General features: G+C 35.2%; 1 protein-coding gene across 1 annotated transcript; it reads right to left on the bottom strand.

Annotated features, from left to right (window-relative positions):
• Positions 1 to 7,203: 7,203 nt before the first annotated feature.
• LOC111512887 (uncharacterized) lies at positions 7,204 to 19,992 on the bottom strand. The gene is made up of 6 exons (XM_074182016.1): positions 19,833 to 19,992; positions 13,222 to 13,350; positions 10,432 to 10,467; positions 8,967 to 9,075; positions 8,448 to 8,512; positions 7,204 to 7,320 (listed from the first exon to the last, which is right to left on the bottom strand). Exons 1-6 carry the CDS (start codon positions 19,905 to 19,907, stop codon positions 7,303 to 7,305), a joined length of 432 nt encoding a protein of 143 aa, XP_074038117.1. The 5' UTR covers positions 19,908 to 19,992; the 3' UTR covers positions 7,204 to 7,302.
• Positions 19,993 to 26,664: the final 6,672 nt, after the last annotated feature.

Raw genomic sequence — 26,664 nt, 5'->3', positions numbered from 1 at the left:
CAATAGGCTGAAACAGCTGTATACCGGTGGCTCTTAAATTGAAATCAATATGGGAATGATCAAAGAGTACTTATCTATTTAGTTTTTAATTTTCATGGAATTATTTTCCAGCAGCTTGACTGCATTAACCTTTCTAGATTTTATATATATATATATATATATATATATATATATATATATATATATATATATATATATATATATATATATATATATATATATATATTCGCGCCTGATCAAGTTTAAAGAATCAATACAAAAACAAACGTTTCCAGAAAATATATTAATACGCCGCTATAGGCCGTTTTGATCACGATATTACTACTGGGGAACTCTTACCATGGAAAAATATTGAATCAAAATATTCGAGTATTGAACTGACACCGAGAGATCACTACATATATTGAAAGTGAGAGAACAAATGAGTAGTGAAAAGTATCTGTCTGAATCTTGATCTATCCAGAATCTACTTTTCGATTAACTACAATCAAACTCGATAATTATTAATGACTTCCGTCAACAGCTGTCTTAGGTGCACAGAGAAAAGGTAAAAACTTCAACTATCTTCTTATTTTAAGGAATGAATGTAGATTTCAGTAATCAGACCGCTCCAAAATATATCAACAATATCAGGGCATCTACTCACGGGGTATCATCATTTTTGATATTTTTCATACTTGCTATGATTCTCCGTTGCTACTTTCTAGAATGTCTCCTCGTATGTCGAAGAACGACGGGTTTGATGCAACTGTAGCTTTTCCGAAGGATTTCTCCAAATATATATCAGATAAATATGCCTTGAAAGCTTTTTTTACCACCAAAAAAAGAATAAAAGGTCGGACAGTGCTCGACGTGAATCTTCCACAAGTGATCTTATTATTCTTGTCCAAAAAACCTAAAACCATGTGTTATGGAATTGTCTACCAATATTTCAAGGATAGGAAATGAAACTATTGAATTGACTGATTTGACTGACCTTAGATGTTTTTAGGTTTCGGACAGTCCCTAGCTAGAACCTTGATTTCGTGTTAGCTTTAGGATAGATACTAATCTGAATCGTTTTTAAATCCTGACCGTGAAAATTTCCTTAGTTTTATTTACTCCTGCTCACTAGACAACCCACCATCCCAGCAATATTCTGATAAAGTAAATAACCTACAGGGCGGCACTACTAATTCTTCTGAATTCAGAAATTTAAACCGTTACAAGGCATTAACTCGAATATTGATATATCTAATGAAATAAACAAAGCTTTCCAAATTTTTTTAGATTTTAATGGGTTTGAACTGTATAATGACATCACAAATTGTCAGGGCAAAATTTTAGACTTGGTAATTACTTCTGAGAATAATTTTAAACAGTGTGGTGTCAAGAAGGATTGTATCCCCTTTGTTAAAGAAGACATGTATCATCCAGCTCTGGACATTAATATCACAGTAAAATCCACCAAAAAATTAATGTACCAAATTTAGAGTCATTATTTAACTTGAAAAGAGCAGACTCTCGTAGGTTAGGCGAATTAATTAGGGACGCAGATTGGATAAGAGTTATAGAGGAGAAAGTAGATGTGAACGTGGCTTTACACAAATTTTATAATATTTGGTACAACATAGTAAATGTGTGCCCTATATTATAAAAAGCATCATGTATATCCCGATTATGATATAGTTAGAACTACCCATGAATTCAAAATTCTATCTTTGGAAAATCGAAGAGTGCTTAACATTTTGATGTTTCCATTTAGAATTATTAATAAAAAAACTAATTCACCAACGTTACTTTCTTTACTGCGATTTAATGTGTCTCCAAGAAGCATGCGCTCTTCTGTTACATTTAATATACATAGAACTACTACAGCTCCTCTTACAACCATGTGTCGACTCAAAATATGTTTAAAAACATTATAATCAAACAAATTATTAATTCATCATCAAAATGCTAACTCATGGTCAAATTAAAACTAATATTGTAAAAACCATAGTTTAAGTTCACTTTTACTTTTATTTTCGCTTTTATGTTCACTTTTACCTTTATTTTCGCTTTTATATTCACTTTTACCTTCATTTTTCATGTCTATTGCTTGTAAATCAATATAAATTATTTGAAATATTATATATTTATCCATGTAATTAGACCAGTAGGTCTGATTGGATACAAATAAATAAATAAATAAATATAAGAAATACACGACGAATTGTGACTGCTCATCGTTTTGAGATTCAACTCAGTACACCTCGAACTTTAGTGCTTCAGAACTCTTTCATTTGGATAACTGCGTTGATGTGGAATAAACATTCTGAGAATGTTTTTCCAAATGTAGATAATATCCAGTGATTCAAATCCAACGTGAATCGATACTTTCGCACAGGCACCGCTCTTAGGGCTCCTTGAGGATTTTCCTGTAGTGCTTATGTTTTGCCTTGAAAAAATCAATGGAGTATATCTTCGCAATAATCATAGAAGAATATTTCAATTGTTTTTATTTTCGATAACAGTTTATATGAAAAATTCATTGATGTGTTTTTCAACTCTTAATAGAAATGAGGTGTCTCAAAAAGAGTTTCTAAAGACTTTTCTGTTTAAAACTGGAAAAACTTTAAATTGTATTCAAGTTATATATTGTATGACATTCAGTAACTAATTCCCAACGAAGGATGGTATTAGCTTTGAGTCGTACGAAATCAATCCATTCATCAGAGTAGAATACTATTTTGGTATTTTTCTTTGTCGGTAATCATACTATGTTTCAATTATTTCAGTGAATGCTATAGTACGAGGTGGAAATCAACATAAAACTGTGTATTAGTGAGCATGATTATAGATAGGAGAGAATAATAATTTTTCTCTTTTTTTTTTCAGAACACGCATCGAAGGACTTTGAGAAAAGCTGAAGAATCATTCTTCGGTAAGTACTACTTTCAAATATGAAATTTTGTGATATCATCTTAGATAAGAATAAGTTTTTTCGTCGATCTCACTCAAATATCTCACTAAAAGCAATAGTGTCCATCTAATTCATCAGTTGTTTTGTCAGAGAGGTATATATATCTTCTAATCAATATTAGTAAAACCAACTATATGAATTCCAGAAACGGTACGGAAGCCCCACTAATTATCATTGTAGATAATTCCAAAATTGATGAAACATTTTCCTCGAAATTTTAAGGATTATGATAGATGAAGAATTGCGTTGGACTGATCAGGTGAAAGCAGTAATGGGTGAATTAACGTCAGCTTGTTGTGTCATGAGATACCTCAGGGATCACATAAGTATTAACAATATCAAAATCTTTTATTTCGCTTGTGTCCATTCGCGTAATATTTTGATATCATGCATCAACATCTGAGGATATATTCATCTATCAAAAAAAATCTTAAGAACTATACTTATCCTGAAAAATGATACCTCTTGCAGACATATGTGATATTGTAATATTACATATTGTAATATCACATATATTACAATATTGCATATTTGCAATATGGTAACAAGAGGGAGTAAACATCTATGCATTCCACTACATAGAACAAGTATATTCGAGAAAGGTCCATACTATAACTGTATGTAAATATATAATGAACTGCCTCCACATTTCAAAGAAATCAATACTATGAGTGTCTGACGAGTCATCCTGATTTCATCCAGGTTTGGAGACCAGCTCCCCTACCCTTTTGGCTGATCATTGGCCTTGAGAGGGACCAATGGGTACATAACTGATAGATGACGGCATGAAGTCGTTAGACATCAGTGCCGCCCTTCACGGGATACCCCTACCTGGCTGGGGTGGGATGGATGAAAAAGTTATTCATCCTTTAACGAGGGACATGAGGGCCTCATTCGACAGAGTGTCGGGGCCTTCTATATCGGGAGGGGTCGTCTACAGCATAATCTGTGGCTTCCCTAACTAACGGGTTTTCATGACTTTCCGTTTTTTCGAAAACTTTCTCATTCCTCGACTGAATGGACTGCCGAATGGAAGGCAGCTGCAAATCTCTGCGGATGGCTTCATTCCGCACGAACCAAGGAGCATTCACAATCATCCTAATTAACTTGTTTTGCAACCTTTCCAAAATGGAAATGTTGGACGGAGCCGCTTGTCCCCAGACGCCTGAAGCGTACATGATGACAGGCTTGAACATCGTGTTGTAGATCGTGATTTTGTTTCTTAAGCTCAGTTTTGACTTTCTATCGATCAGAGGGTACAGACTAGCTATCCGACCCTCGATCTTAGATTTAACGTACATAATGTGCGGGTTCCAAGTGAGCCTACGGTCTATTAGAAGGCCGAGGTACTTTACCCGCGCTTGCCAGTCAATCTCCCTTCCAGAGATTCTCACTTTTCTGGCCGGAGAAGATAGTAATCTTCCCATGGTTATCGCCTGAGTCTTTTCCGGGTTCACTCGGATCTTCACTATCAGTGTCTTAAACGAACTTTGAAGGAATATCTGATTGAAAATCCCCTACATTCATTTGACGAAAATAACAATATATGTAAAGTACCGACAACTGCGGTAGCAGAAATTTGGGAAGCTAACCTGAAATGCCATCGGAAAACGAATACACGTGTTTCTAGAAATGATATGAAATCTAGAAAGGTTAATGCAGTCAAGCTGTTGGAAAATAATTCCATGAAAATCTATAAATGAATAGATAAGTACTCTTTGATTGGTCAAACTACCAACACTGACATAAAAATTTGGCAAGTTGACTTGGGTGTCACACCAATAGGTGGTTCCACTTATGTTTCGCTTGCGTTTACGCAGCTATTTTTATCAAGTATTTTCTTGGTATTTTCTCATTTTGTCTTCAATCGAGGACCGTCTGCCCGGTACTGACGATGCCCAATAGGCTGAAACAGCTGTATACCGGTGGCTCTTAAATTGAAATCAATATGGGAATGATCAAAGAGTACTTATCCATTTAATATATATATATATATATATATATATATATATATATATATATATATATATATATATATATATATATATATATATATATGTCATTTTCAGTATTTACTTATATATTTATATGTGTGTTTGTACATTGTAATTTTGTATTTGACGTTGCTGATGTTTCACAGGAAACCCATGGCAATAAATATATTATAATTATTAATGTACTCCATCATCACCATCGAAGGAGAGGAATCGCGATGCATCATAACGCTACCAGATCATAATCGTAAAACAGCACAACGTACTTTGTTATGACGTACAAATTCATAACGTTCTTATAAAAACGTTAACCGATCATATTCGTAACGCATCATAACTACATTGTATCATAAACTCAATGTATCGTATCGCTATAGCGTAGAAACCGTATTGAACAGAATACATACTCCATTTCTGGGCTTTCTACTACTCCATCTTGATACAAAAAAAATCAATTTCATTAGTTCTGACTTCCATTGTCTGATATTATATAGAATGATTTGAAATCCCTGAAAGAACTAAAAAAAGTATTAGAAAGTGAATAACAAGAATAAAAATTAATAGCTGAAAAAACAGGTATATTGAGGAAAAAAAAATAAGACATTCCAAGCCAAGATACTTCACGACGTTTCGATTGTTAATATCCACAATTGTCTTCGGGTAATGACTGGACTAATTCCTCCGTGAGCTGACTATTCATAGATCATTTGAGTACTTTCACTCATCTCTGCTTTTCTTTTTCCGTTTGGCGGGAGTTGGCCATTTTTCGCTTGATTATGGGTTTCCATATATTGTGTTTCTCTATGCTAGCTTGGGTGAATACATTGTTGGATAACATGTATGCGGCTTCTTTGAATTTCCTCCTAAACCAATATTCCTCTCTGTGCAAGATCTCAGCTTGGGACCACTCGATGTTATGTTGATTGGTCCAAACATGCTCTGCTATTCCTGATTTGCTGGTTTCCCCTCGCCGTGTGTGCTTCTTGTATTCAGCCAAGCTAGCGTAGAGATACGCAACATATGCAAACCCATAATCAAGCGAAAAATGGCCAACTCCCACCAAATGAGAAAAGGAAAGCAGAGATAAGTAAAAGTACTCAAATGACCTATAAATAGTCAGCTCACGGAGGAATCAGTCCAGTAATCACCGAAAACGATTGTGAGTACTAACAATCGAAACGTCGTGAAGTGACTTGACTTGAAATCTCTTAACTTTTTTAATTTTATTTTTTGTTCAATTTGTTTCTTTTTTAACTTGTATTTTATTCCACTATCATTTCATTTCAAGTTTTTTTGCTTAATATAATTGTTTTTTCAGCTTTTCATTTTTATTTATGTTCTATAACTCATACAAAGATGTGTAAATCATGCAGAGAAGTAACTTTCAGACACAAACTGGAAGAATGCCCTCCTGAAACAGCTACTTTCATATAAACAGTGAATTACACGAAAGAAACAAAATCTTTCAAAACAAATACTTTTATATGAACATTGAGTTATGCAAGAACACTTTTCTCCACTCATTTTGTATTTTAAACATTCGTTATGAAATCAAACCAGATATCATTCACAGGATTTCTACACAGTGTTCTGAATGAAAGGTAAAAATTTCACTTACATGGAACACTGTCATCCTCACTAGTGAACATCGATGTTTAGCCGTAAGACACTTGCCACAAGGCTCTTCAGTACCAAATTGGATAACATTATAGAAAATACACACAGTTCATTCATGAATTACGATTTTTAATGTCACGGAATAAGCTTGATCTGCTTATGTCATCGATGACATCGTAATGACATTCACGTATTTGATTAAATTTCAGCCAACAGGAATTTTGTTTAAATTGAAGGGGTTATATCTTAGCAGTGACTAATATTTTTGAAAAAAGTTTTTGGCTTTCTACTACTTTGTCTTGAAACAAAAAAAATCTGGGAAACTTTCACAGAAAGAAAGGAAGCAATCAATTTCAAAAGAATTAACTCTGTACACAGATGTGTAGATCATGCAGAGAAGTAACTTTCAGACACAAGAAGCTGATCAGGTACAATGGAAAACATCCACAATCATCACCATCACTTCAAAAGACATCATCAAGACTGTTAACGACAGTACCTAATCAGGACTTACCATTTGTGCATTGATTATAATCCATTTCATTTCATGGGGTTGGTCTCTCAAGTTTCAAAACCTGTGCGTGAAGGTCTTCATATTCAATAAAAACACCACTTCAAAATTGGAATTTAAAAATGAAACTCAAAATATCAATTAGGAGAATCGTTTATTGAATGAATTCAGAAAAATCATCCAGAGTAAATGACAGTTATCAACTTTGACGAATCCAGTTCTTCATTGTTGGTAATTCAGAACATGAGGAAATCCTGAAATGGAATAAATGCTTTTAATATTCTAATCTAATCGACCATATGATGTGAATAAAATGCTCCCCATCATATATGTTATAACTCACTTCAATACCCAGAAACTTGAGTGACTCGTTCGAAAATATCCTGGAATATCTCAGACTTTTGTTGATGAATCAAGGGAGTTATATGGTATAGTTGTTTCGGAAATAAAAACATGTATTTCCGAAAGCACTATCCCATATAACTCCCTTGATTCATCAACAAAAGTCTGGGATATTCCAGGATATTTTCGAACGAGTCAGACAGTTTTCGAACATTCTAGATCTAGAGTGTTCTAGGATGTTCTAGAATGTTATAGATTGCTCTCGAATACTTTCGATAATTCTGAACTGTTTAAGATTTTTAGACTGAAATTTTTCAAACGGGGATGTTTTTCATGGATGTTGAACAGGAGGCAACCACAATATAGAATTCCCTTGATTTCTACAGGGTGATTTGGGATATTCGGGTATGTTTTCAAACTTTCCATATAATGGCTAAACATTACGCCTTCTTTCAGAATAGTTCAAGATATTCCGAAATGTCCCCCGAAGTTGTGGAATGTTTTCGAATACACTGGATCCAGAAGTTTCCAGAGGGTAAAACTTATGGCTCCTTCACCTTCAAAAGCATTCCTGACAAGTGAAAACGAAAAATTTCTGTACGGATAAATTATGAGAAGCCCCCCTGATCATTTCCAAAGATCTGTAACGTTTGAGGACGTTTCAGAATGTTTTAGAGTGTTCTTAAACATCCCAAAATGTTTCAGGATATTCTAAAATGTTATTCTTTTGAATATTCTTTTGAATACCCTCAAATATTGTGAACTCTTCTAGAACTATCTAGAGAACAAAGCCCTTATATCAGCCCTAATATCTTCAAACGCACATCTTTCGTGTGAAAACGAAAACCTTCTTCATGGATAAGCTGAGGGAAAAGATGTAGGCATATGTTTTCTGCTCTCAATGCGAAGCCAAGTATGATAGACTATAAATACGAGGCAATTTTTTGGAAATTATAGTTCACGTAGTGTGAAAAAATACGTAATTATTCATTTTGATCAGATACTTGACAAAGATCAAGATTCAAATGGTAATACTTACTTCAGGATTTGCATTGTAGATACATTTCGCTATTCCAAAAGTTTTTTCATACGGTTCAGTACCAGCTGAAAAAAATGTGAATTGGTCTAGTGAAAAAAATCGATATCAAACTATACAATAAGATATTCGTATGAATTGCATTTGGTATATAAGAAGTTACGAGTATGAAAAAATTGATTTTTCGAAATGATATATCAAAACATTTATCCGTCCCAACGTACCTACACAGTAGATTTTGGTGAGTGCTTGCCAAAAAACGAATAATTTCACGGCTAATACCAAGCTGGACAGAACTTAGTCTTGAAGATGGTTTTCTTTCATCCAGCAGCCAAACCACGCTGAAATCAATCGAGTAGATCCTTTACAGACCAGTTTTGAAGTACCATCTGTCATCAGCGCAGGAAAGATCCGACCCAAATAGAGCAGTATGCCTGAGACTCAATTGATTTCAACGCGTTTGACTTGCTTGATTATTTCCGATTGGTTTATAATTGTTCTTGATATTTTCTGAATTCTTACCAGAAGTTGTATCGTTCAAACATTCCAGGTACTTTTGTGTTAGTCCGACCAGTTTTTTTGGCATCACTTCCTTCAATAATGGAATGTTTATGGTGAAGTCAGGTCTAAGCTGAAAAATCATTGTTGTCAATCGATGATGTTGATAGTTCAGTGAAATGAAATATTTTATTAGTAAATGGAGTTGACAAAATGGTTTACACTTTCACGACTGAGGTTTTCAGTGTCACTGCTTTTCGAGTTTGAAAGCCGTGGATTTTTGGAATTTTTTCCTAACGTTTCGCTGGCGCGACTGGCTGTCTTCTTCAGAGGTTTAATCATCATGGCTTGCTATCCGATGACTACGTTTCAGGCTTCGTAAAGTGTACCAGACTAACCACAAAGTGTATCGAAAACGCACACACACAAATAGATACTTGCACGCACTATCGAACCACCATCCTAGCCAAAAGAGAGTGGTCATCTCAACTCTAACGTTACGGGCTCGGAGAATATGTGAACCAGAACATCTGGAGAGGGAACTGAAATACTTTGAAGTGACCTTCAGATTGAATTGATGCAGTGCCTCCGAGACCAGAAAAGCCATGAAACCGAAAGGCCAACACGGTTCAGAAAGCGAAAAAGATCAGATAGTTTCACGCGCATATCAACCGTTTATCCCTAGGGTCACGGACAGAATTGGAAAACTATTGGACCAGACAGGACATCGAAACAGTCTTCAAACCCACGAGGAAGATACAACAAAGCCACAGGTCGGCTAAAGACAAAAGGGACCCATTATTAGCAGCAGGGGTCTATCGCATACCGCGCACTCGTGGAAAGGCATATATCGGAACCACCAAACGATCCATGGAAACAAGACTGAAAGAGCTTAAAAGGAACTGCAGACTAGGCCAAACGGACAAGTCAGCTGTGGCAGAACACGCACTTAGTGAAGGAGACCACATAATTTTGTTTGAAAACACAGAACTAATTGCCCCCACAACCAGGGATACCATAGCCGACTGGTACGGGAGGCAATAGAGATCCACAAACACACGGAGAATTCCAACAGAAAAGAAGAAGCGGTGAACCTCAATCGAATATGGAACCCCATTTCAAGGAGTTCTAGAATAACGAACAGAACAACCGGCAGCAAGATTGTTAATGTTCCAGGTTCAAGTGCAGGTATGAGTGCAGGTACGAGTGTAGGTACAAGTGCAAGTACAGGTACAAATACACGTACAGATACAGGTACAAATACAACTGATTACCTGACAAGGCATAAATACGCTTTACGAAGCCTCAAAGGTAGTCATAGGACAGCAAGCCATGATGGTTAAATCTCTGAAGAAGCTAGCCACTGGCGCCAGCGAAAAGTCAGGAAAAAATTCCAAAAATTCACGGCTTTGAAACTCGAGAAGCAATGACACTGAGTAAATGGAGTGGCTATAAAAACAAGAGAATATTAAAAAAAAATGTCACTCACCACATCCGAAAACATCCACAGGCATAATATGTATCTCTGTAAAAAAAAGAGAATTATTTATGAAGAAGACGGTATACGAGTATGAGAAATATTGTGCAGAAAATCAAAAGTATTTTCGACTTTATTTCAGATATTTTCACGTTCGACAATCTGAAAAAATATAAAAATTGATTATCTGTTTGAAAAATTTTGTTTTACCGTTAACCAGCTGTTGCACCCCTACGAACAACAACGCTCAGAAGTCGAAACATGTGCGAGCCGAGGATTAACGAGGTCTCACCTTTCAACGTGTGATTTCTAACACGCTTTAAAAGAGTGTTTTTTAGTCTTTCAAACTATATTTATTCCATCTGAGCTTTGAGATCAATCAGCCGTTTATTGTTTAGAACAAAAATGACCATTGATATTTTCCGATTTCGGAGAGGGATCCTGAAAATCAGCTACCAAGCAACAGCAAACGCGCAAAGGAGGGTTACAAATAAGGCAGCAGGCGTGCGTGTTATTGAAAAAATACTTTTTTCGAATGAAGAAATTCATGTAAAGTGAGTTCAAATCATATCAAGGAGGTTACGTACAGCGTCATCTGCCCGCGAATAGATCAAGCGATAATGTCGATAATAATTCTGTCGAATAAAGATCCCGAGCTTGAGAGTTACACACAAACAAATATACATACATACAGGTTGAGCTAAAAAAACTTGTTAAAAAGAGAAAAACTATTTTTCATTGAATATATGAACAAAACTTAATGAAATATACAGTAGACGCCATGGCTGATGGCGAGCTATCACCCAGGTATAGACTCTCTTAATTACGATACGATAAACCCCTTGCCGGCCAGTGTTGTACTTAAAATAAGTTTTCATTAGGGTAGCAAATGGAAAATGAATTCTTTGTGATTTTTTTTTCATATTTTATATAGTATTATAGGCAGTAGTATAGTTCATTGAAATGGTATATAAATGATCCAAAACTGAACTTCAATCAGTCAGTATCTGAATAAATATTTTCTCCATCTTCACTGCTGCTTGTGCTTGTGCTGATATCGTCATCCAAGTTTATAATCACTGTATTTACCTCTGTTTGAACGTCTGTGAATGTTTCATTTTCTCAATATTTCCGCTCTATATCTACTACATGTCGGCAACGCTTTGTCTTTTCTCAGAATTAATTTGATCAAACTCGTGCTCCTCCAGTTTCCTCACATCTTTCAACTTGGAAGTTAAGTACATTCTTTTGGTACACGTTGTTTCAGAAAGTAGCCCAAATAAGTAGAATGGGATTCAACTTCGGATGGTTGGGTGAAATTCGCAGAACGTTATGTCCGTGTTCAAGCAGAACGTCATCAAATTTGTATCCAATAAGATGCATTCCATTTACCTGGATCAACTTGTATGATTCGGGTTTGAACATGTTGGGATTGAACATAATGCTTTTTCCGTGCACCCACTTCACCATGTCAGCCTTCCTAGAATTTGTGTTGGGGGATGTATCAATTCGAATATTATGGTATGTAGCAACATCGGTCACGACTACCGAATTTACAGGTGGATTTAGCATTAACTTTTCTGAATGATAATCCCTGATGTTGTGCCTGATTTGATTATAAGCCGACAATTAGGTATAAAGACCATGTTACCTCCTGCATGGACAATAATGACTCTTTGATTGATTCATCCATCCATTTCTTGGAAGATGTATGTCCACTATGAAGGTATCTTTCATCAAGAAACACAATTGGTCGCTGTTAGCTACGAAAATGATTGATTTTTTGCAGATACTTGATTCTCAATGCTCTGATGTCCATTTCCTCTATCAAAATTTTTCTATTATTTTCAGTCCCGTTTGAAACCTACTCTTTTCAAAATTCTACGAAGCGATGTTTCGGACGCCACAATTTCCAAAACGACATAACTTTTGTGTTGGAACTTTTTTACCGTAATACAACACCCTATCGTCTTATGAAAGTCTTAAATAATCCGTCTGATATTGAATTGCTCATACTCGGAAATATCATTTACTGGTGCTCTTCTAGGCCGCTCCTTTCTTTCGGTGGAAAATTTTACTGTTCCATTATTTGCAGAAATTAATTGTCCCCCTTCTTTTACCACTCTCAATGGTTCTTATTGAAATACCTAATACAAAAAAAATGGGTTGAGATAGTTATTTTTTAAATTTATTCAGTGTTACCTGTAGCGAGAGATATTTAATTTTTCATATTTGATAACGCATCCGACTCACAATCAACACTGAGAATAATTGAACACTTTAAAAATCAGTTCACTCTTGATGACTGGTTTTTTGTTGGGCGATGACATTTTTTCAGAATCAACTCAAATTATTCAGACAATGCCAAACGCTAACTGCACAAGTGAACATTTGTATGAAGGCTTCGAGCCATTTTTTTTCTCCATCAATAAAAAAATTTCTTTTCCATGTAGGAAGTTTTATACTTCAATTTATTACCTATTGTTATGTTATTTTTCTTTTACTGTAGAACGAAAACGAGTAAGTGCGCATGGGGCTTGGCTCACCACCATGGCTGGCGCTTGCTCTAACTAAACTGATCATAAATAATAGCGAAAGCTCTTTTCCCACACTCATACTTCATCCCATACGCTCAACATAATGCATATAACTCAAAAACCGAAACGACCGAAATGACAGAAATATCTTATTTCAATTCAAGTAACAGTAGTGCAACTTCCTTTTCATCATCCAGACCTGAATGTTATTGAACGATGAATGTGAAACGTACGGAATTGAATAATTTTTAAGTATTTACCCCACCTTCGCATTCTCGTTGTCACCAAACTGTCCATTTTTCAATTCGTCTATTTGAGCCTGAGTCACTCCAGTGATAACAACGCATTTATTGTGCCATACTTTGGTCAAAGCAAGCAGTTTGTCGCCATAGTCCTGAAAAATACAAAAAAACCAATTGAAGATGAATATGTTTTTATTTATTCAGTTGTTACTAACTTTTATCTATTGGAAACATCTTCACAGTATGTTTTCCTGTTCATGAAAAAATTTAAAATATATGTATAATTATCTTCGTTTGTTTAGAATTGATTCAAAATGTTTTTGATGGATGTTTTGTAAACTCTAGAAAGTCTCAATGAAAATCATAATAATAATTCATTTTCCCAAGAAACATACAATGTTTATAGCTTCGATTACTAGTTGTGAGACAGTTATAACCTCCATTGAAAACAACATTGCTTCCATCCAGTAGTTATCATCTCAAAAAAATACAGTCCAGTATCAACAAGCAAAAATCAGTAAATCGTACGAACCGAGCACACAAAAAAAAAAGATTAGAACTGAAACTTCAAAAAAATATAAATATACATACATATACATATACAGTGTGGCCCATTTTTAATGGAAACACCCCCCTAAAATTTGAAGTTGTAAACCGATTTCCATTTTTTTTTTTGAAATTTCAAGTACTGAAAGGTCTACCTCGAGACAACATTTGAAATGTTTATTAAAGTTTCAGGGCATACTACGATATTTTTTCTTGGTCAAAAATCGGGATTTTTCATTAGCGATTTTTTTATTGAAAAAATCACTACGCCACTGGATTCAGAGTAACTCTAAACAGGCGTGACCAAAATTTCATGAAAAAATATCCATTATTAACAAAGTTATGACAACTCAAAAACAACAAAAAACACCCTATATCAACAGATATAGCCATGAGATTTTTTTTTATGATTTCAACAATAAAGTGCCGCCAGATGAAAAAAAAAACAAATAGCGTAAATATTTCTAATGAAAATAACGGAATTACATTCAAGTTTTCACGCAAATTAACTAAAACTAAGACCTAATATTTCAATTTGAATCTTAGTTGCCATGGAAATGATATTACAGTTTGACACTTATGAAAGATTCAAGAGTACTATTGTCAACAATATTCACCTTACAGTTCTTCGAATTATTTTGTGTCATGGCTGCAAGATTGAGCGTAAGAGAGAAAATTGAAATTGTACGCCTTTCGGGAGATGACGTTAGAAGTGCTAGAGAGGTTTGTAGAGTATTTAATGAGAGACATCCAGATCGTCCTCGTATTAGCTGCGGTACGGTAAATAAAATAAATAAAATATTCAATGAAACTGGTGCAGTATCAAAAATGATGTTGAAAAGTAATCCTGTACAAAGACGAAACAGGAATGACAGGAATGATCAAATCATTTTAGATTATTTCGGAAATAGTCCTAATGCCAGTATAAGGTATGCCACTTTAGATTTGGATATTCCACGAGAAACTATTCGGAGATGTCTCAAGGCGAAGAATATTAAACCTTCCAAGCCAAAATTTTTACACACACTTTAAGAAGGAGACGAAGCAATACGCCTGGAATATTGTTTATGGGTTCAAGGGGAATATTTAGACAATAGAAATTTCCTAAAAAATATTTCACATACCAACGAAGCCACTTTCACTACAAATGGAGTAGTGTCATCACAGAATTGTCGCAATTGGGCAACGGCTAATCCTAACTGGGTAATAAACTGTAAAAGCCAGTATTCCCAAAAAATCAACGTCTGGTGTGGGATATTGAACAAACGAATTATTGGTCCTTTCTTTTTTGAGGAAAACATTAATGCGCAGAGGTTTCAACAATTTTTAAACACAAAGTTTTGAGATGCTATTCACGAGCTGCCAATCAATGAACGATCAAATTTAATTGATGATGGGTGTTCAGTTCATTATGCCAGAGCTGTGAGGCAATGGCTTAACGAACATTTTCCAAACCGATGGATAGGCCGTGGTAGTCCGTTTATAGGTTGGCCACCCGGATCTCCAGACCTCACAATTTTGGACTTTTTTCTCTAGGGACTTCTCACACAAAAGGTTTACAAAAACCGGTCAAGAGATAGAAATGAACTTTGTGCAAGAATTCGACAGGTATGTACAGATATTAGCCCTCAGGAACTGAGGAACGTAATCAGAAACATTCGTAAGCGTTACGACACATGTATCGAAATACGTGGTGGATTAGTAGAGGCTACTAGAATATGAGTTAAAATTAATTGTTGCACTGAATCGAAACATTTTAATAATTAGTTTTAGTTACGTTTATTAAAATTGTTTGCTTCATTGTTAGTTGAATTGTGTGAATGTACCTCCGTTATTTTCATTAAAAATATTTACGTCACTTGTTTTTTTTTTTTCATCTGGCGGCACTTTATTGTTGAAATCATAAAAAAAAATGATATATTGTGACTGTTAGCTGTGTGAGTTTTCGAATTTTTGAGTTGTAATAACTTTGTTAATAATGAATATTTTTCCATGAAATTTTGGTCACACCTATTTAGAGGCACTCTGAATCCAGTGGCGTAGTGATTTTTTCAATGAAAAAATTGCTAATAAAAAATCCTGATTTTTGACTGAGAAAAAATATCGTAGTATGCCCTGAAACTTCAATAAACCGGAATATTTGTTCATTAATTTTTTTTAAAAGTATTTGGAAGCTCATTGTAAAATTTGATACCTTCATAACAAATCTAATTTTGCCCAGTATTTGTTTTCATTTTCATCAATTTCAGATTGCCTAAATATCTTGTCAAATGGTTGTGTTGGTCACCATTGATTTGAAATTCAAATTTGAATGTTTCAGCTTATTTTTGACCAAAAGAATGAAGGTACATAATTTGAATTTGTGAAAGGATGACGAATCTGATAGTTTCTTTGGTATATACAAGTTGACTGTAGGCTTCTTGTAGTTCAACTTGTATATTATTCACCTCATAATTCTATTCTGGAGTTTTTCAATTGATTCCAATAAGGAATTTGTTGCCATTCTCCATACTGATACAATTTAGTGAAATTTGCAATATACTAATGAGAAATCAATTTAAGGTATTTAAGGGGTACAACATTTCTTGTTTTGAATAAAATTTCAATTACGGGAGCTATTTTTTTCTTATTGTTTCAATGTGTTTTCTTCATAATACATTTTCATCTAGAATGAGACCAAGAAATTTAGCACTATGAGAATATTTTTGATATGAACCTATATGAAGATTTCTGGAAATTCAGTGTCATTTTATGGCATTGAAGCCATGGAATAGGTTTTCTGGAGGTTTATTATTCAGTGGAAATTTCACGAGAATTACTCAAATACGATATCATGGATTGTCATGAAATATTGGACCAATGTGTAATGAAACACGTTATATATAAGATGGTTGTCTGAAAAGCTTCTGACTTCGAAATGAAGATAGTAGCACTCGTTGATGAAAGCTAGTAAATTTCTTTGTTCATATGTTGACAGTTTCTCTCCAAAGTTTCAGTCATTTTGGACGCGCAGTTGTTATGGTAACAGTCGTCTGAGTGAGTTGATGTGTTGATGGACAAAATTAAGTATCGAGCTGTCTTTAAATATTTGTTTTTGAAAAGCAATACGCAAATGAGAAATGAGTTAGATCCTATGTATGGGGACTATGCACCATCATTTACCGAAGTGAAATTTTGGACAGCTGAATTTGAACGTGTCCGTAAGAGCTTGGGAGACGATGAACGTTCGGGATGTCCAAAAACTGCAGCTACCGACGGAAACATCGCCAAAGTTCACCAAATGGTGCTGAACGACTGCCTAATCAAAGTGAGAGAGATAGAAGAGGTTACGAACGTGTTAAAAAATGTTTGTCACATATTAAATGGAGATTCATACATGAGGGAGCTGTTTGCGCGTTGGGTTTGACCAAAAAAGTGTTCGAATTAACATTTCCAAAGATCTGTTGGCGCAGTTCAGGCGGAATGAATCCAAGTTTTGGTGCCGATTAATTACTGTAGATGAAACTTGGATACACCATTATACGCCTCAAAAAAATACAACCCAAACAGTGAACTGCCAGAGGGAAACCGGCTCCAAAAAAAGCAACAACTGTTTTTTCGGCTGGGAAAGTAATTACGACTGATTCTTGAGATAGTCATGAAGTTATTCAAATCGATTATTTCAATAAGAAAAAACCATTACAGGAGTATACTATGCATCATTACTTGATGAGCTGCAAGCATCACTTGCGCAAAAACGGCCACATTTATAGAAAAAAAATCATGTTTCACCAAGACAACGCACCGTTTCACACCTTAGCGGTTGCAATGGCAAAAATCCACGAATTACGGTTTTAATTGTTCGAGCATTCGCCTCTCTCACCAGATCTAGCCCCAAGCAACTTCTTTTTGTTCTCTCATCTAGAAACTGCGGTCGGAGAACAGTGATTTTTATTAAATGGAGAGGCAATCACCTTCGTGAACAATTATTTTGCAGAGAAAAAACGCCGCGTACTATTTGGACGGGTTACAGACATGAGAGCGTCGATGGGAGAAATGTGTAGAGTTTAAAAAAAAGAGAAAAAAAATCTGAAAAGATATCTTGTATCTTTGTTAGGTTGAAAATTTTTCAGGCACCCTCGTAATGTATTTTCATCGAGTATCATCTGGTACAGACCAGTTTCATAGTATATTTTATACTGATAAAAATCTTTCAGAATAGTTCCAATGGTTTTTTGAAAGCATCTCCAAGTCATGAAAATAATATATTCATACGAGTATACAGAGTGGTCCAGCGGAAAGAATGCACCTTGCTTTTCTCCTTTTTTTGTTACTCAACGCAAAAATGATCGGACATGTCAATTTTGCTTATGAGGGGGACACATTTCAGATGTATTTTTCTACCTGTGCTTTCAACCCCCTAGCGAGGGTGAGTAACAATCTTAAAATTTTAAATGGAAAGTGGGGTCGAGTGATATATTGTTGTTGTTGTTGTATTTCACTCAAACATGTAGGTATTATGAAGAAAAACAACTACAACCCAGTACTTTGAAATGTGTAATTGACTTAGTAGAATCCTACTTCAGCAAGTGCTGAAAATGTGACCCATTTGCTTCCATATAATAATACAGATTTTGTTCAAATCTATTTCTAACATTCTGTAGCATATCAGGTGTTATACTTCTGCACTCTGCTGTAATTCGTTGGCGAATATCTTCTATGGACTCGGGCTGCGTAGCAAAACATTTATTTTTCAAGTGTTCCCAAAGGAAAAAGACTGAAGGCGATAAATCAGGCCATTCGTTGGGCCATTCGTTGGGGCCTTCCCTTCCAATCCACCGTCCAGAAAACCGGTCATCCAAAAACTCTCTTACCGGAGCAACATAGTGAGGAGGTGCTCCATCTTGCTGGGAATGAAGCCGATCATCATTATGATTTTGGTCATTTTCAATTATTTCTGTTATGAGAGGATCAATTGTCTCTTCAAGCATGTTCAGGTAGACATCACCAGTTAAATTCCCAGGAATAAAAAGTGGCCTTACGATATGACTACCTGATATGCCACACCAAACATTGATTTTTTGAGGGTACTGGGTATGGACCTCTCGAAATAAGTGTGGGTTACTTTCATCCCAGTAACGGCAATTATGCCTATTCACAGCTCCATTCAAAAAAAATGTACCCTCATCGGAAAAGCACGTGTCGAATGATAGGTGTGGATCATCAATTAGTAGCTGGCTCAGTTGTTCACAAAATTGCAGCCTTCTATCAGGATTATCTCCATTGAGTTCCTGTACTTATTTAGTTTTGTACGGATGAAATTTATAGGCTTTTAATATCCGTATTATGGATGAACGGGAGACACCTGAGGCTGCAGCAAGCTGACGGGTACTTTGAGTATAATCCAATTCAACATGTCCCAAAACAGTGACTTCCACTGCTTCATTCACAGTTTTCCCGGGATGACTGTTATTAAAGAGGTGAGCAGTAAGTCTAGCTCAACTATTATGTTGATAATGAAGTTTAACAATTTCAACTCATTCAAGAATTGAATAAACAATTTTCACAGTAAAGTTGAAATAATCTCAAAAGCAACAGAACTGAATCAATGAACGTTTGCCTAAATTCTTTTTGTGCACCTATCTGCTGTTGTTATTTTAATCAAAAAACGCACGAGAGAAATTGAGGAATGTAGTAGTGATAAAAATGCCGCTTCTTCCGAATTTTCATTAACACCAAAAATATCGAGTAAATGTTCTTGCTTTTCACATAACTATTTGAGTAAATACAACAAATCAGGTTGTTGAAAGAGAATTTTGTGCCCTTTCAAATGATATATCACTCGATCTCACTTTCCATTTAAAATTTTAGGGTTGTTACTCAACATCGCTAGGGGGTTGAAGGCACAGGTATAAAAATACATCTAAAATATGTCCCCCTCAAAAGCAAAATTGACCTATCCAAGCATTTTTGCGTTAAAATACAAAAAAAGGAGAAAAGCAAGGTGCATACTTTTCGTTGGACCACTCGATATACACTCTCTCAAGTAACAGATAAACGAACAGATGATTTCAATAATTTTGTATAGATTATGAGTTCAAAAACTTACTTTTTCAGCTAAGTAGGCATAGGATGAGGATAACCCAATGACGACAATCAATAGAGTGAGCTTCATATTGTTCATCTGAAAACTCTCACAGAATCGTATAATTAATTTATTGTCGTTCACAGACAGATTGGGTATATCTACTCAAATTTCGACATATTTATACTTTCAACCCAGATAACAACAGAAGTTTCATGCACGATAACATTTGTACAAGGTGACTTTCTGTGAAATGGGTTGAACGAAGAGAATTTTTTTAAATGGAACACTCCATATGAATAATCTTACAAAATTACCAAAATATTTCGGCAGTTGAGTCAATCATTTCGTTGATTTCTTCTATGATGAACTGGAACCTTTGGTGTAGTAATGAATATTACCGGAGTTTTTTCCCAACACTATATCGTTATTTTTACCACCCCGACACGTGTTTCGATCACCAAGTGATCATCAAATGAAGATTAAAACTGTCTTCCTTTTACTCTTTCTCGTTGAAGATGATCACTTGGTGATCGAAACACGTATCGAGGTGGTAAATATATATATATATATATATATATATATATATATATATATATATATATATATATATATATATTTACCACCTCGATGCGTGTTTCGATCGATATATATATATATATATATATATATATATATATATATATATATATATATATATATATATATATATTTTTCTTTGGATGAGGCAACAAATTTTCCTCCATTTTCAGTATTTTAATATAAATATATGTTACAAAAAGGATTTGAAGCTTTTTAACTAATATTTATTATATGCGAGCGCTCTTGACAGCTGGTCGTGCTATCATCATCAAGGATCTACTTGTTTTCTTCTTTCTTTGGACGATTCCCACATTTTTTGTATAAAAGTGGAGGAATACAAAGCAAAACTCTTTCTTCCTCAATAATTCGTTTCATTGTTTGATGCAGGTTATTCTGTAAGAATATGATTTTTTTCATGAAATATAACAAGTAATTACCACCTGAAAGCATTGACATTATCCAAGATACACCCTCTATAAGGGATACTATATATAACAAACTATGCGATTAATTGGAATTGTTCTGTCATTCATTCAGGATGTTGGTGAAAAGCATACTAGGAAAAATATCATAGTATGATTTTGGGAAATACTTTGGCTATGATAGTGTTAGGAATGCCTCACTGGCTAACAACGATATTGAAACTCTTATAACACCACCAACTTTATAACATTTATTAGTCTATTCAACAACAATGTCAGTTTCAGACTGCCCCACTTAAACATATTTCAACACACAAAGGAATGTATCATCCTCTTATGTAAACTTATCAGGTGATATTCAGGGCTGTCCCATCCAGTACTCCCAACAAGATAATGTCCAGGGCTGTCCGGAGCTCTGATCCTAACGCACTCCCTAACAGAATGTATCATCCTCTTATGTAAACTTATCAGGTGATATTCAGGGCTGTCCCATCCAGTACTCCCAACAAGATAATGTCCAGGGCTGTCCGGAGCTCTGATCCTAACGCACTCCCTAACATTCGGCCATCCTGCTACCCCATTTGGCCTCAAATGGGTTCAAACACCCATCAGAACAATCTGTAACAAACTTTCCAATGAAAACCTATATAAACAGTATATTTTGTATATGTGTTTGTGTCATAACTTAGTTTATTCCCTAAGTTATTATGTCCGTTGGTTTAATCCCCAACTTTTGTATATGTATGTGTGTATGTGTCATAACTTAGTTTAATCCCTAAGTTATGCATGTCTGTTGGTTTAATCCCCAACTTCTGTATGTGTCTGTTGGTTTAATCCCCAACTTCAACTCCCAGTCATGAATTTAGTTTAATCCCTAAATTATGACTGTTTTTTTTTGTAACTCAGTTTAATCCCTGAGTTATCATTGCCGGTTGGTTTAATCCCCAACTTCAACTCCTCATCATGAATTTAGTTTCAATCCCTAAATTATGACTGGATTTTCACTCACTAATTGTCGTCTCTCACTGTGAACGGTTTGAGATGTTCCACACCGATGACTCCCTCATAACGGTTTGCGTTTTGGCACCTTTCTGACCCTAATTCTTCACATACTTTATATCTATCATTTCCTAAATTCTGTTTTATCTTGAATGGCCCTTTATATTTTTCGACTAATTTCTTACTGTTTCCATCATTTTTGAAATTAGTTACTTTTACGAGCACCAAATCTCCTATTTTGTAAACCGGAGCTGTTTTTCGTCTCATATTGAAAATTTTATTCTGCCTTTCACGATTTTCCTCCAATCTTTTTGCAACATCCTGCCTCAATTTGGTTACGTCAATCGCTGGGGGTTCGTGGACATGAGTGACGTAGCGGTCATTCCCCAAGTTCAATTGAAACCCAACTAAAACTTCACTTGGTGTCGTCTGTATTGTTTTATTGAAGGTACTGTTGATTGCTAACTGAATTTTAGATATGTTTTTGTCCCAATCTTCTTCCTCCAAATTAGCACTCATTGTTGCGGCAGCGTCTACAATTGTCCTATTGTATCGTTCCACCTGACCATTTGCGCGAGGCATAGCTATAGAGTTTTGATAATGGCGAATACCTTGTTCATCGCAAAAATTTTTAAATTTGTTGGATGAAAATGCTTTGCCTGCATCCGATATTATACGCAGTGGTACTCCAAAAATGGCTATTAATTTACGCAATTCGTTCAGAACCGGGGACGTCTTGGTATTGGGAAGAGCACTCAGAATTGTGAACTTTGTGAACGAGTCGACCATAACAAAAATGTATTTGTTGCCGTTTCTACTTTCAATAAATGGGCCAACATGATCAACATGGATTGTATGAAAAGGACGAGGACATTTATGAATGGAAAATAAAAATCCTGGCTTTTTCCCCGTGGGCATTTTATGGTACTGGCAGTGTAAGCAAGACTTAATATATTTTTTTACAAAATGTCGCATTCTAGGGAACCAATATCGTTCCTGCAACCTGTGAAGAGTTTTCTCTACAGAAAAATGTCCCAAATCATCGTGATTAGCCTTTACTATCTGCCATCGACAGTTTTTCGGAACAAGCCAACGCCGACCATACTCAGTAAGCTTGAAAACTTTTCCTGCCCTCAAATCATAATTATAAATAATATCTCTACTTACATCACCTGACTCCAAATTTTCTTTAATTTTTACAATTTCAGGATCTTTGGCTTGAACAGCCGCCAACCAATCACCTTCAGATATTTTCATAATAATATCTGTTTGTATACTTTCGCTAGTTACGCATGGATTGCGACTCAAAGCATCCACGTGAACCATTTGATTTCCCGATTTGTGAATAATTTGAAAATTATATTCCTGTAAAGAGAGGACCCATCTGCCAATGCGTGGGTTTATATTTTTTTTTCAATTGTTCCACGAACAGCATTACAGTCAGTTCTGATGATAAATTCAGTACCCAATAAATAATGACGAAACTTTTGTAGTACGGACACTATTGCCAACAACTCTAACTCGAATGAATGAAATCTTTTCTCGCTCTCGCTTGTTTGCCGACTATAAAATGACACTGGCTGCTCTCCCTTGTCGGTTATTTGCATCAGAATGCCACCGATTCCATCTCTACTTGCATCAGTATATACAACGGTTTGACATTTTGCATCAAAAATAATCAAAACGGGTTTATTAATCAAAATATTTTTGAAATCCTCAACAGTTTTTGAATGTGCCTCCGTCCACAGCCATTGACTATTTTTTTTTAACAATTTTGTTAGTATACTAGCTTTTTGTGCAAATTTATCAATGAACTTTTTAAAGTAACTCACCAAACCGAGGAACTGACGTAATTGATGAATATTTTGTGGAGTAGGAAAATTTTGTACAGCTTTTACCTTATTGTTACCAGGACGAATACCTGATTCATCAATTTCATAGCCTAAAAAGAGTATACTGGTTTGTAGAAATGAACATTTGTCCAAATTTAACGTTAAATAATTTTCCTTTAAAATTTGGAAAACATTTTGTAAAGTTTCAATATTTTCTGCCTTAGTTTTAGTTGCAATCAAGATATCATCGAGGTATATTATAATTTTATCAAATCTTAAATTTCCAAAAATTGAATGTATAGCTTTTTGAAAAAATACGGGTGCATTACAAAGGCCAAAGGGCATACGTAAAAACTCGTAATGCCCATCCGGCGTAACAAAAGCTGTTTTTTCTATTGAATCCGGGTGCATCTGAATTTGATAGTAGCCAGATTTGAAATCAAGACTTGTGAAAAATCGGCATCCCTTCAATCTATCTATCAAATCTTCTATACAAGGGAGAGGAGATTTTTCTTTAATAGTGATTTTGTTAAGCTCTCTATAGTCGACACACAAACGTTTTTCATTATTTTTCTTATCTACCAACAAAATAGGACTAGCAAACGGAGAACTGCTTTCGCGAATTATTCCTGCTTCTAATAATTCAGACACCAACTTTCTGACTATTGGTTTTTCATTTTGTGCCAACCTATACGGATTTCGTGCAACAACTTTCGGGTGACAAAGTTGAATTTTCATCAAGAACTTTTTAATACCCTTAAGTGATTTGAGAGAAGAAGCTACACAGTCACTATTTTCACGTAACAGGTCGTTTATCTCTTGATCAGAGTGAATCGAAATTTTTAAAATATTTTCAACTTTCTCTAGAGGTTCCTGTGCATAACTGAATGTTAAGTCATTGCCTACTCTTTGGTAATTGATTGCAATGTTTTCAGTAAAATTTCTACCAACTATACACTGACAATCAACTGACAAAGAATTGATAACATAAAATTGACAAAGCAATGTTATCTGATCGATTGTTACAGAAGCCTCGACAATCTCGTCTACCTTTGTAATGTTATCTAAAAAACCTGATAATAATGCAGGAACTGATAGTTTGCACACTTTTAGTCCAAGCTCCTGTGCCAATTCATGTTCCAAAATAGAACAGTCACTACCAAAATCAATAAAAGCCAAAAGGGAAGTGTCCTTGATTTTAATTTTTCGATAGAATTTATCTTTATTGGAACTCTCGATCACATTAATTTTTTGTGGTTTTTCTATGAACTTCTCTGATTTTACCTCGGTCTGTCTTTTTTGTGAGTAACAATCGGCTTCGATATGACCTTTTCTATGACAAAAATTGCACTTCCTTATATTATAACTTCTACACTCGCTTCTTTTGTGTCCCCGTTTATTACAATGAAAGCATTTAATTTGAGTGTTTTGTATTTTTAAATTTTTATCATTCTTCCCAGTAGGTTTTGGCTGTTCTAATTTGATATTTGGAGTATTGTTATATATTTGTTTGTGACTTGGCCCTGACTCAGCATATGTTCTGTCCCTCAAATAACTTGCTAAAAGATTGAGATCTGTAATATTAGCTGCTCTCACAGCCGACGCAACCGTGTCATCCCCGATTGCGCCAACAATGAGTGACACTTTATCAGCGTCTGAAAAATTTCCTTTCAATGCTTCTATTTTAGCTAGGTGATCGAAATGAAAACTGTACAATGATTCCCCCTCAAATGGTTTGTGATTCGCAACTTCCATAAAAAAATTATGGGTGTTCCTAACAGACTGAAATGTGGTAGAAAGAATTTTTTTCCATTTAGCCCACGAATAATTCGCCCAACCGATTTCCGTTTGAATATAAGTTTGAAACCATTGTGATGCAGTATTTCCAAGTTTACTCAAAGCAATAGTTTTTGTTGTATTATCGTCCCATTTAAAACATGTTGCATGTTGATCCACAATACTTAACCAGTCTCTAACCGAATCAGACTTTGGGTCAAATTCACAAATTGTAGAAACATTTTTCGACTCACCTCTTTCACAAAAATCAAAATAGGTGCTTCTTACCCTGGACCTCCGACCTTTACGTTTACCCGATTTCTCTCTATGTGCTCGTCGTTTGGGTTCACTGCTGCTAGACGACTCTTCAGAACTTGATGAAGATGAAGATTCTGAGGAACTCGACCTCCTACGGCGTTTTGTTGATCGCCGTCCTGCCATCTTCAAACATTCAACGTGGAGCGTAAGAAAAAAAAAACGACGTAGATCCCTCTTCTGAGATGTTAGGAATGCCTCACTGGCTAACAACGATATTGAAACTCTTATAACACCACCAACTTTATAACATTTATTAGTCTATTCAACAACAATGTCAGTTTCAGACTGCCCCACTTAAACATATTTCAACACACAAAGGAATGTATCATCCTCTTATGTAAACTTATCAGGTGATATTCAGGGCTGTCCCATCCAGTACTCCCAACAAGATAATGTCCAGGGCTGTCCGGAGCTCTGATCCTAACGCACTCCCTAACAGAATGTATCATCCTCTTATGTAAACTTATCAGGTGATATTCAGGGCTGTCCCATCCAGTACTCCCAACAAGATAATGTCCAGGGCTGTCCGGAGCTCTGATCCTAACGCACTCCCTAACAATAGAATGTTTTAGTTTTACCATATGTTTCATTCATGAAAATTTGTTTATGATTTTTCTTATCATTATAAGGTTGAAATTTTGTCCATAATATTTCACCTTATAAAATGTATGAACAATTCGTTAGTATTTCATCTGATATACAGTAATCAAATTGTTCAACATAACAAAAATTATTCATTAAATAATCGGATAATTAGCCAGTGATGACCGTTCTGATTAATACGACCGCAACTGATAACCTGCATGATTCTACTCCATCACGCTAACATGATTGAAGTGAGAGGTTCTGTACTATTCAAATTGAAGTATCGAAAATTAATCATATGGAAAGATAGAGTATAGTGTTTGCTTGATTTTCAAATGAAAA

The sequence above is a fragment of the Leptinotarsa decemlineata genome, unplaced genomic scaffold, assembly GCF_025532065.1.
Source record: "Leptinotarsa decemlineata unplaced genomic scaffold, Ldec_3_MD MMD2_tig00026328_RagTag_RagTag, whole genome shotgun sequence".
NCBI lineage: Eukaryota > Metazoa > Arthropoda > Insecta > Coleoptera > Chrysomelidae > Leptinotarsa > Leptinotarsa decemlineata.
This window is presented reverse-complemented; position numbering and strand designations above follow the sequence as displayed.

Coding starts and splice junctions, on each gene's coding strand:
- LOC111512887 (XM_074182016.1), bottom strand. CDS start 19,907: ATGAACAATATGAAGCTCACTCTATTGATTGTCGTCATTGGGTTATCC. Junction 13,351..19,832: donor ATGCCTACTTAGCTGAAAAA/GTAAGTTTTTGA, acceptor TGTATTTTTCAG/GACTATGGCGACAAACTGCT. Junction 8,513..8,966: donor TTTGAACGATACAACTTCTG/GTAAGAATTCAG, acceptor CATTTTTTTCAG/CTGGTACTGAACCGTATGAA.